Source organism: Castor canadensis, chromosome 9, assembly GCF_047511655.1.
Source record: "Castor canadensis chromosome 9, mCasCan1.hap1v2, whole genome shotgun sequence".
Taxonomy (NCBI): Eukaryota; Metazoa; Chordata; class Mammalia; order Rodentia; family Castoridae; genus Castor; species Castor canadensis.
In genome coordinates this window covers 144,229,650-144,242,199 of record NC_133394.1, presented here as the reverse complement: position 1 = coordinate 144,242,199, position 12,550 = coordinate 144,229,650, and the positions used below count along the sequence as shown (strand labels likewise).

At 40.2% G+C, this 12,550-nt stretch overlaps 1 protein-coding gene across 8 annotated transcripts in view; it reads left to right on the top strand.

Moving 5' to 3' along the window:
• Positions 1 to 12,550, top strand: part of Cc2d2a (coiled-coil and C2 domain containing 2A) — a 99,655-nt gene that overhangs the window by 65,212 nt on the left and 21,893 nt on the right. For all 8 annotated transcript variants that reach the window (XM_020171637.2, XM_074042580.1, XM_074042583.1 and 5 more), the window contains 7 exons: positions 371 to 462; positions 3,087 to 3,254; positions 5,391 to 5,496; positions 5,695 to 5,804; positions 7,230 to 7,326; positions 7,704 to 7,802; positions 10,611 to 10,787. In XM_020171637.2, coding sequence (XP_020027226.2) covers positions 371 to 462; positions 3,087 to 3,254; positions 5,391 to 5,496; positions 5,695 to 5,804; positions 7,230 to 7,326; positions 7,704 to 7,802; positions 10,611 to 10,787 — 849 coding nt within the window. The remainder of the gene's footprint in view (positions 1 to 370; positions 463 to 3,086; positions 3,255 to 5,390; positions 5,497 to 5,694; positions 5,805 to 7,229; positions 7,327 to 7,703; positions 7,803 to 10,610; positions 10,788 to 12,550) is intronic.

The following is a 12,550-nucleotide window of genomic DNA, read 5'->3' as shown; positions in this document are numbered from 1 at the left end:
AGTGAATCAGTCTGAATAGGGGAAGAACTTAAGAACCAGTTCTGAATTGTGTGTGCTTCGAGACTGGTCCTATTTTTTTTGTAACTGGTAATGCATTCACTCAGTGAAATTTTGCTATCTTATGTGCCAGGAACTTTTCCAGCTCCTGAATACATAACAGGCACAGTGAACAAAACAAAACGAATCTGCCTTGAGGGAGCATACAGTCTTGTCAGGGAAACTAGAGAATTTATGGTAAGAGGAGACCAGAGCAGCACAGAAAGTAACAGTTGGAGGGGTTGGGGACACTGAGGTGATACTGGACAAAGAGAGTAAACTATGAAGTATAAATAATATGAATATTTTAAGTAAAGCTAATTTCTTTCCCTAGGTTAGAGAATCAGTGGTAAATCGTTTCCTGATTGCAAAACATCATTTTCTTCTTACTGATTTGGTAGTAGAAGAAGAAGTTCCCAATATCAGGTAAAAGTAATCGAACAAATCTATTATTATTTCCTATGAATTTTTTATTTTTATTCTATTCTATGAAAGATGTCATCAGATTTTTTATCATTATAATGTTCGCATTTGGGTCCAAACCATGCTGGAAACCTGGTTAAAACTGAGTAATACTTCATGATGACATTAGTTAGGGATTCCTATCAAGACAAGTCATCCTAGGGTCTCTCTCATCACATTCCAGTACAGCCCATCTTACCTTCCTCTTCTTTCAAATCAACCTCACCAGGCTTTGCTGTTTTCTCATTCTCGTTAAAGTAACCCTGACATCATTTCCTTCCTGCATGTATTCTGTTTTCCAAACCTTCCAATGCCAGGCTTCTCTACACTCCCATCACATGCTGTGGAGGTGGCTGAGGCCCTACCCTCTGATGTACTGGGGTTGCAGGGGAAGACCTGGTTCCAGCACTGAAGCTTGGAGGCAGAAGCCTTGAGTGTGTGCTCACTGAGGGTAAAGGGAAGCAAAAAAATGGATATTGACATGATGGTTGGAATTTGATTGTATTTGAGTGACTCCCTATTACTTAGAATGACCTTCAGGTAGTCTGAATTAGGGATGGATGCAAAAAAGATGAAAGATAAATTCTTATATTGATGGCCTTGGGGGCGCTACTCACTTCATGACCTTTTTCTATGATCAGATTTCTTGGTCTCCTGAAAAGGTCATTTCCTGTGCATGCACATGCTTTCCACCATCAAACTGAAGAGAGAAAAAAATGATTTTCATGTCAGCCTCTTGCACCTACAGCCACAACAGAAGGAAGGTGGTGTCCACATAAATTCATGCAAAACCTCTTTTTTTTTTATAATTCTGATCAGTCATTGAATGTTTTCAGTCATCAAAATTATACTTTAGAATAGATGATGATTTTCATGTTTTTCCTTTTCTTTTTTTTCTGCTTTACTTTCTGCATTAAGTTCTGAAGGCTCGGGGTATGTTCATTTATTTATTTTTTTAATTTCAGTTTGTTCTTGGCTTTAAATGAAGATGTTTCTTTACTTAATGGTCCCAGCCAACACGGTGCTCCAGGATGACTGCTATGGAGCATCAAAGTCTCATGGGAAGAATCACCTCAAGGGAAGGGAGGAAAGATTGGCAAGACAGGGGATCTGTCATGTTAGGATGCCTGCTAAAGCAGTGTCTCTGAGGCTCCCAAGTTTGAGTTAGGGAAGTGTCCTAGCAGAGTGACCAACAATATAGGCTGTGTAGTCAGTGACTGAGTTTGAATTCCAGCTCCTCTCTTCCTGCTAAGAAGCCTTCAGCAAACCATAGCACCTCTCAAAGCCTCCAGTTTCTTCATCTGAGAAATGGGCTAAATGTTATACTTGCAAGAATTAGAAATATTGTATGTAAGGCTCCTAGCACTTTTCTTGATACACAGAAGACACTTATGAATGGTACCTATTTTGTGCAAGACCCTGAAGAACAAACATGAACAGCTCCTGGAACTCCCTTGGGATTCCTGTGGGAACCACCAGTCATGTCCAGATAGAAGCTGCAAGGCCGTCCTCCTCTTGCAAAGAGGAGCATGGGCAAGGGTCTACTTAGCCATCAGTACTTACCAGGAAATCAAAGAACCATGAACACCATGCATACACCCCCATGCCTGGTTCTGCATAGTGGGCTTTGATCTATGGCTGTTTGGCATAATCTTTGTCAGCTTCCAGGCACGAGGTCTCATCTGTCTTCCTATTTAGTCTCTGGGCCAGAATTTATTTGTTCCATGGGCTTTTCCTCCTTCATTCACTGACCTTGTTGCTTTCATCTTCCTAGCAGTATTTAGAGTACATCATCTCAGCGAAAAGTAGAGAGAGAAGAGAGGATTCTGTTCCATCTCCCAGACCTCTTTCTCCTCCTCCCACAATGACTGGCATCACAGTCATTGCCATCATTCCAACAGTCACCACTTTAGGGCATCTCCTAAATCCCAGGCTACTTTGTACTCCTCCTCACTTTATCCTCTCAACCACCCCAAGAGGTAGCTTTTATTATCCCCAATTTACAGATGATGAAACAGAAACTTAAAGAGGTGAGTGAAGTAAGTTGCTCCAGGGCAAAGAGAGGAGCCAGGTTTCACACTCAGGTCTGTTCACCCTCAGAGAACAAGAAGGCCCAGGAACAGCATAAGAAGGCTATGTGACCAACTATAATGAGAGCAGAGCAGGCTAATAGTGCTGGAGGGGCTCAGAGAGAGTGTCCTTTCCAGCTGATGTGGCTGGGTCTCTGAGGGGAAGGAGGAGCAAACCTCAACTGCCTGCAGGAGCCAAGGTGAGGTATGGAGAGCACAAGGCACATATGAGGAGTTGGTTGGTGAGGAGCAAAGTAGAGAGCATGTCAGAAGACACAGGCAGGGGTCAGAACATGGCTTTTCTTCCTCCAGTGAGAAGCAGTTGAAAAAAATAGAATGTAACAATCCATGCAGTAGGTTCTCCCTTACTTAGCAGAATTTCTAGATTATTTCCACCCTCCTTAAAAGTAGTTTCTGGGAGCCTGTGAAAGACCTTGGGGCAGAGTTTGGGAGGTCATCTTGTAATTTTTCTGGACCTTTATCTTCCACTGAGTCCTAATCCTGTTCTGCAATCATTAGCATCTTGGGCCTAAGCCTTTTCAAGCTGGCAGAACAAAAGCGACCACTGAGGCCAAGGAGAAAAGGTCGGAAGAAGGTGACAGCCCAAAACCTGTCTGATGGAGACATAAAACTGCTGGTGAACATCATCCGAGCTTATGATATTCCAGTGAGGAAGCCAACAGCAAGGTGAGAGCTTTCTGTACAGCTTGGGGATGGCATATGCAGCATCACAGTCAAGTCACTCTCATTCTTAACATAATTTTATGCATGGGACCTGGAAGTTCTTGTTCAAGCAAATGCCCTATTGTTTGTAAATAACAGAGTGAATTCAGTAAATTCAGCCAAAAGAGAAGCGGTATTGGGACGATCTCATAGAACTCAAAGACAAGAGATACAGCTGAACTACACAGAAGACTGCAGTGACTAAAATTGTTTTCCTTCCCGTTTGCTTCATTTTTCTCATGTGATAGAAAAATGGTCTATATAGCCAGGACACCACTAACTAAGCATCGCCTTCTCAGAAGAGAAGCTGAAGGTGTTAACTGGGGTCAGGTGTTGATGCAGCATCAAAGAAGAGGGCATGAGCTGGGAAGATACACAAGAGGTGTCTCCATGGTTCTTCCCTCTTATCTGTTCAGAGAAATGAGCTGACCATCATGGCTCACTATACTGGGGGCAATGCAAAGCCTTTAACACAATTGAGATGAATCTTAGTTTCTTATGCCTTTAGAGAACAGAGACAGAAGGACCAAGAAGTGAAAGTTCTTTGTGCTGGTACCCTTACCGGTGTAATAAAAGAAAGTGGAATTTGTTGTACATTTACCATGTACAATGGTAGGCACATTTGCATATTTACCATATACATTTTACCAAAGAAAAGTAGAAGGAAAGAGGGTGCAAGCGGCTTGGTCAAAGTCATTCAGCACTATCTGAATCCAAAGTGCCATGCAAGCCTTTGGCATCTTTCCTCTCTAGGTTTTTCGCCTTTATTTCCATTCCTCTGCCTTCTCACCCCATTATTTTGTCCTATTTTTCTTTATTGACTCTTTGACCTATCACAGAACATTCATCAGTTTCAACTATTCTCAACACTTTGCTACTTTTAAGTGCTTGCTTAAGCCCCTTCCTGGAATCTGTGCCATGGCACTGCCTGTATTTCCACCCTGGTTGCCTCAAAGCTCAATTTTAGGATGAAAAGCTGGTTGGTTTTTTTTTGAAGAACATAAAGGTGTACCTTTTTATTTTTGGTCTCCATAGAACATTTGTAAATGTTAAACTGTTTCACTTAAATAATTCAAGGAAGCATCTTTGATCCTTCATGCTACACATTCCAATGTAAATACATCAAGAACAGCTCAGACATCAGCTTTTCCTTAAGCAAAATCTGATTCCCTGTACACCTGCACCCAACCAAACAGAACTTTTAATCTCTACCTCTGGGCTTTTACAGCCCAAGTCTATCCCTGTAGACTAACACATATCTCACTTTATTGAGATTATTTGTTTGTATCTGCCTGCCAGTTTCATCTAATCTGAAGTGTTGTCCTATTCATTTTAAGATCAAAGTCTAATAGGTATTAAAGTCATGTTTGTGTGATAAAGTAATTGATGGTTTTCCAAAAAAGAAAAGTTTTCTCTGGTGGCTGTTGTGTTCATTGTTCCACTTATGTTGTCTCATAGTTTGCTTGAAACCTCAGCTGTAAAAAGATGAGTCTAATAGAAAGAGACAACTTGTTACTTTGCCTAGTATCATGTACAAAATATTTGGCAAACTATACAATTCAACACAAATATGCAAGTGAGTGGGTAGGGTGAGGGGGGAAGGTATCTAGAAAAGGCTCTCAAGAGATAACTTTCATTTGTTCCTTTAAAATATTAGCTTAGAAAAGAGAAGGGGTAAGACCCATTGATCCTAATTCGAGCTAGGAGTTTCCCTTCCCTGTGAGGCTTGACAGGCCCAGAAAGAGATGTCCTGCCTGGGGTAAGTAGCCAGGGTCACTGGAGAGGACAGAAGAGGGACTGAGGCTGACATTGACAGAAGGAAAGACGGGTCCCCAGCTTAGGCACTCCCTGGGAGTGAAGGAACGAGGAGACTTTTTCCTCTATTCTCAGACAGACATGTAGGCCTGGGAATGTAAGCTGGGAAGGGGCTGCCAATCACTAGGTAAGTGAGGAGGACCAGAGCATGCTAAAAGCCTTCTGAAATGTCAACAAGCAAATGGAGAATGGCAGTCACTACAGCCACATCTTTGAAGGAAACCATCTTTTCACAGACTTTCCCAATCATTTACTTCTTTCATACATTTTCATTTTCCCTCCTAGCAAATTCCAGCAGCCATCAAGGTCTTCAAGGACTTTCAGTGAAAAACATGCTGCATCTCCCAGCACACACAGCCCAACGCATAGCACTGACTACCCCCTAGGCCAGGTGAGAGACCAGAGGCTGGAATTTAGCATTGGATCTTGCTCCATATGTTCTAAAGACTTGCCTGTCAACTTCTGGACAGTCTTGCTTTCTGCTCATTTCTTTTGGTAACAAAGTACTTAGTAAGAATATTCTACTTCTGCAAAGAACAAAATAATTCAACCAATGATTATGAACTCAGGATTTGTTCTTGACTTTAAGGTTTCAGTACGTCCTTTTGTAGAAGTTTCTTTTCAACGAACAATTTGCCACACAACTACAGCTGAAGGACCAAATCCTAGCTGGAATGAAGAACTTGAACTTCCATTTAGGTAAGCATATATTTTCCTTTATTTATTTTTTATTTTTTGGTGGGACTGGGGTTTGAACTCAGGGCTTTGCACTTGCAAAGCAGGAGCTCTACCACTTGAGTCACACCTCCAGTCCATTTTTCTCTGGTTACTTTCGGGATGGAGTTTGCAAAGTATTTGCCTAGGCTGGCCTCAACCCGCGATCCTCCTGACCTCAGCCTCCCAAGTTGCTAGGATTACAGGAATGAGCCCCTTTAAAGAACTATAGGATCTTAAGGAAGTGTGAAGGAAAGAGAGGTTCAGTGAGAAATAGCTAAGGTGAAAGGTTTATAACTGGTGAACCTGAACAAGAACCAGGTATCCTGACACCAAGCCCCATGTTTTTCCTCTTGGGCCCAAGATGACTCTGTTCAAGAATAAAAATGAAAAGATGTCAATTTTGAAACCTGAGGTCACTTTTGGGATTCCCTACTTTCCTTGAGGCTCTGGCTTCATATTTCCCAAATTTTCCAACAATTTCCTCAAAGCCATTGACCTTCACCTTTCACTGACTTTTCACTTTTTTCTCATGTCCTGTCCTTAAGCAAATTTGAAACTCACTGGTTTCTATAAATGATCTTTTCTCCCTCATCAGAAATACACAAGTATTCCAGAACTATGGTCAAAAGATTTCAGATATTTAAAAGATTTTTATTAGTTTAGTACTTGAAGTGAACTTATCTACAGAAATTAAAACACTTAGAAGGAAGGTGACTTACTTAAAGCTGCATAGTAAATTAAAAACAGAGCAGTGATTAGAACTAGTTAAGTCAGAAGAGGGGCCAGTCAATACTATTATATAAAACAATCAAAAAGAATAAGAAAATGTAAAGGCACATGTTTAATTCATGTGGCACCCCAGGCACCAGCCTGGTACGCTTAGGAAGTCTTGGCTGGGTCCCAGGTGGGTCAAAACACAGGAAAGGAATCTCACCCTGTGTTGCTTTCCTTGTATATGGGAAAGTGAGTGGGCAGCAGGGATCATTCAACCAGCCTTAGAACAATAGGAAGGATATGACTGGCAACGATCCCTTTAGAACCTGGGTACTTAGAATGTCTGTAATTAACTCTCATGTTAGCTGGAGACCTTGTAGCTGTCTGCAGAGCCAGCTAGGTCTTGGCAAGCTGGCTCCTTGCAAGTACCATGGAGTTGGAGGGAATACAAAACTCAGCAGCAGCACAAGCTACCAGAAGTTGGTATCTGCACAGAGCACACAGTTCATTGCTCTCTCCATTGACATGCAGGTGCTGCATCACAGTATGAATCCTGTGTAAGACAAACCCCTGCAAGGAAAACAGAGCTCTTAACCCTCACAGCTGTGCTCCTACTTGGGTATTTTCAAATGTTGACATTTGAGTGCTCATAATTTGTTTTGCCTGTTTTCACAGTCGTGCATTATTTCACAGGGCCCCTAATGGAGATTACAGTACAGCCAGTTTACAGTCAGTGAAAGATGACGTGTACATTAACATTTTTGATGAAGTACTGTGTGATATCTTAGAGGTAAGGTCTCAGTTCTAAGGAAGACATCTGACCCCTATATTCATTTTCATATCCTCTTCCCACTATGTAAGACCCAAGCACATATTCCTTCTTTCTTGTGTTTGAAATGTTTGAAACTTGGTCTGTATACATGGTGGAAGGTGAAGTTGGAAGAGAACTGACTTTTACTTTCACTTGCTCTGTCCCAGGAATTGCACTAGCTGCCTCCAGATATTGTCTTATTTAATTCTAAAGTAACCCTGCAAAGTAGAGTGCAAAATGTCCAGTTGATTGATTAGAAAACTGAAGTTCAGAGAAGTTAAATGACTTTCCTAGGATCACAGAGATACTAAGTGTCTGAGTGCTTAAACAAGTATTTCTTCTCACACTTTCTCTAGGATGACCGGGAAAGAGGAAGTGGAATTCATACCCGTATTGAGAGACACTGGTTGGGATGTGTGAAAATTCCATTTAGAACTATATATTTCCAAGCAAGGGTAAGTATCTAGAGTCAGATTCCATGTGAATGGGGGACAACTCTATCCTTTTTTTTTACTGTTAAACTCTCAACACTGAGAGAATATAAGTGCAAAGCCCTTGGAAAGATAAAAATCACTATAATATAAAGTCATTGATCTTACATCATACTTGCATGACTTATTAAACAGCTACATTCATTGGAGTTAACAGTTAATGTATGACTGTCCAAATCTGAGAATTTTTAAACATTTAAATAGAAGTGAAGAAGGTGGAACAACATGGAAATTTGTCAAAATGACGTAAGTAGAGTGGATAGATGCCTGAAAATAACTTGAAGACGACAATCAGGATAGCTGATGGCCCATTTAATCAAGTGCATTCTATTAATATTCCTGAAAATACACACTAGAACACCAAAAATTATGACCACAGATATACTTGACAAAGACACTCTTCTTCCGAGTTCATGACGTTGCTTGAGGGGATCCGCAAGGTTAACAAGGCTGGAAGGCTTAATTAGCTCTAATCTGGGACAGTTAGAGGTTCTAAATCTTTTTACCATCCCAGTACTAAATCCTGGCAACAGGAGCCTGTGGTCCTGTGATGACTACACCGAGCAAATGATGTGTAGGCTACAGTCTCGATCAAGATGAACACCAAAACTCCAGCCTAAAAGGCTTGGGTTGGTTGGAATCTCAAGGGTCAACAATAATTGCAATCCTCCCTAGAAAAAGGAGTCTACAGGCTATGTGCACAGTGATGTGCTCACCAAAAGAATTTACATTTCCCCTTGGAATAGATTTTAAGAGAAAAAAATTAAAGAGCATGTCACTTTATAAATCAAACTGCTTGTAATGTTTAGCATTGCTGAATTTTACACTTGGAAGGGTACTCAGAAAAAATTACTCCCAACTCCCTGATAATTAACCTTCCTTTTCTATACTCTGGCAATATCTGTGCTCCAAGAGCTCATCTATCAGGAACTCACTACCTTATGAGGCAGTTTGTCCTCTTCCCACTAACTCTATTATAAAGTTCATCTTTGAACAATGCCATAATCTATGGACTTCCCTGTAAATCCCATCCCTAAACCCTGGTTCAGTTCTCTGGAACTACTTTAAAAGCAGAATCCTGACTCAGTAATCACAACAGTAATTCTATATAGGGTGCATATTACATACCATTACTAGGTTGTTTACATGTCACCTTGATTAAATCTTACAACAACACAACTGACCTCATTACTCCCATGTTTAAAGAGAACAAAATAGAAGTCTAGAGAGATTAAGTAATTTATGCGAATCAGAAAGTTTATATGGCACAGTTGGGATTTAACTTTTACCAATTTCCAACGGTAACATTGCTTATCCTTGGGGAATAGGATTGGTAAAAGCAGAGAGAACTATTCAATTATTTTGTTTTATATGTTTCAATATACCTTTGGAGGATGACTTCATTTCATTTGTCATGTAAAGTTTTGTCTAACTCCAAAGCCCATGCTCTTAGTTATACCCATTACTGGACACAGTTTTGGTTGTCACTAGTAGGGGTTGCTACCGGCATCTATGTTGCCAAACATCCTGTGATGCACAGAACCACCCTACAAAACAAAGATGACCTGGTCCCAAATACCAAGCACACTCAGGTTCAGAAACTCTGGCTTAAATCCTTCTGATCCAAATATTTGAAGCTAGTGCACATTCCTTCTGTATCATCTACCTATTTTACAGAATAAATGTGTTATTTCAGCTGTACTTTTTGTGTTATTGTTTATACTCTTTTTTCTTGTACTCTTATCATCCAACTGGGTACAGACTTTGGTGAACTCATTCAATATAAGGAGAACAACAAATGGCAGCTTATGTAATTAATCCCTAGAAGGCATATTCACTGACAGTCTAACTTCTTTATTTCTTCTGAGACATGAATGCATTACAGACTGAAACAAAAATGAGATTCTCTGAAAATGTGTGAATTTCAAATTCTAGCCATGAATAGTCTTACAGTATTAAAGTCTTTAATAAATTGTTTTGACTTTACAAGAGTAAAAAAATTCTGCCTTTTTTTTAACATAAGTTGAAAAGCTTCTACATAAGTTTGTGCTTTTATGAGTGGCTTGTCATCCATTCAGTCCATGTTTACTGAGCACCCACTGTATATAAGAAACACTGCTATATGTCAGAGGAAGACAGTACAAAAGGAGGTAAAGATTCTGTTTACAAGTGGGCAATTATCTAGAAAAGTAGGACAAATAGACACAGCTCTAAAGCCAAACAGAATGTGCTAATATAACAAATGAAATATGTGTAGGTGGAGATACAGTAAAATAATTCACGGAGGAATTGACATTAGACCTAAGCCTTGAATTATTGAAATTCTGCAACATAGAGAAAAACAGCTTTACATTCCAGAAAAAAGAAAAGACTATCAGCCAATAATTACTGAGCACTTACCATACACCAGAGACCATTCTTAGTGTTTTACATCTTAATTCATTCAGTACTCATAACAGGCCTACAAAGTAGGTCCTATTGTTTTCTCCTTTTTACAAATGAAGAAGCTGAGGTATTTGGAGTTGAAACCAGAATTTGAACCCAGGTAACTTGCCCAATCAATACATCCTCTGCTAAACAAAGAAAAGAAGGCAGGGAAATATACAGCCCTTCCTGGTAAGCACTTATGGCAGATGAGCCTGGCATGGGGTTTGATTACCATCTTAGCAATTTTATTTAATACATTAACTACATAGCAAGGTATTGACACTTGCCTTTGGACTTGCATTCGAAAATCACCAAAACGTTTACCAAGTCATATTTTCTTTACAGATTGATGGAACATTTAAGGTAGATATCCCCCCAGTTCTCCTGGGCTATAGTAAGGAGCGAAACATGGTCATGGAACGAGGCTATGATTCTGTCCGAAGCTTGAGTGAAGGCTCCTACCTCACCCTGTTTATTACCATTGAGCCTCAACTGGTTCCTGGAGAGTCAGTTCGAGAAAAGGTAACTGTGTTATAACTGCGTACAATTTGGAAACCCACATGTGATGCCGATGAGACGTGAGAACTGCTTGCAGGCTAAGTTTTTATAAATGTTGGTGGCACTGTAAAACCAGAGGTTCTCTTCAGTGTCCATTCATTACTCTTTCAGCTAGGGCAGAATAATGATGACAGAACAAATGTGTGCTTTTGTACGTTCACTGAGCCAACAGGCCAATCAGCAACTTACTTTTTGGCAAAGCAAGACAAATCTAAACATGTTCTGCTTTTAGATGAATTTTCTCAATATAAAGAAAACGAAATACGACAAATGAGAAAATCAGATTGCTCTTTTATTTGACACTTATTGGCAAGCATGTACAGTTGGGTTTCCATGTCTGACTTCACATCCTTAGCTGAGCTCCACATTGATTCAGTTCTTAAGATCATAAAACCAGATGGCCTTCATGGGTCACCACAATTCATTTTATAGAATAAACAAATACATGCACAAATACTATTTTAAACAGCTCCAGAAAGCAGTTTCTAAAACTTCCATTTGTTAGCAAGTGTTCCCTAGCCTCCATCATTGGGAAATAACTTTCTGAATGTAAAATATTTGTGCAGCATGTATGCATTCTGCCCTCATTGAACTCAAGAGAAAGTATGGAATTGTGACCTCTTACTCGTATGTACATTAATACAGTAAGAACAACAGCCAGCCCCATGTTAGAGTCCTTAATTTGTCCCCAGCACTGTCAGACATTGGATGGATGTTCTCTCCTTTAATACTCACAGATGAACTGGGCAGTGGGTCTCCATCCTACAGATGGGGAAAGTAAGGCTCTGTTTATCCACTGTCACACAGGCAGTATGACAGGTACTGTCATACATCTAACTCTACATTGTATACATTCAACACATATTACTGAGTATCCAATATGTAAGAGGCATTTTTTTTAGGCACCGGAGTAGGGCAGCTTAGAAATGCAAGTGGAAATCCCACCAAGGTTACATTCACAGGTAAGAGTAAGTTGTTAAATGTCAAATTACTGTGCTGACTTTTTTGTTTTCGGGTATAATTAAGACTCGTATGCAGATGAAAAAATGATCCTGCTTCCGTTTCTTTTCCATTACAATTTGGCTTACAGAGAAAAATACTATTTTTATATCCCATTTGCAAGGCATTTACAGACATGAAGGATTACTGGAAAACAATGTGCAAAAATTGAAACTAATTTTAGATGTTAGGCTTTGTCAATAAAGCTGAGCTTTTTAAGAAAATGCATTAGAATATATGTATTTCAAGGCATTTTCAGAAAGGGAAATACATATTCTGAGTATTTGTCTTAATGTGTAAGCTCAAGAGAAAAACAATAAGCAAAACCACACAGAAAAATGCTCTCAGACTGAAGCAGGAATGAGCATTGAGAGTTCAAGACCAGCCTGGGCTATACAGTGAGACCCAGTCCAGAAAAAGAAAAGGAAAAATGCTCTCAGACAGAGATGATTTTGTTATTCCTTTGAATTCTTGACAAAAGAAAAGGCAGTCAACTAGAGGACAGCTTCCAAAACATGAAAGCAGTCTGTGACTGTGACTGGCAGGAAGGGTGAAAACCCAAGACTCCTGCCTCGAGCGTCCTTTCCCAGCTGACTTCCCACTGCAGGACCTTGGAGAGGCCTCCAGGGCCTGGAACATAATTCTCAGTCCTGCAGCCTTCCCTCCCTAAGTTGTCAAGCAGGCAGCCAGCTGCTGCCTTTGGTGACATCTCACTGCTCCGTTGTGGC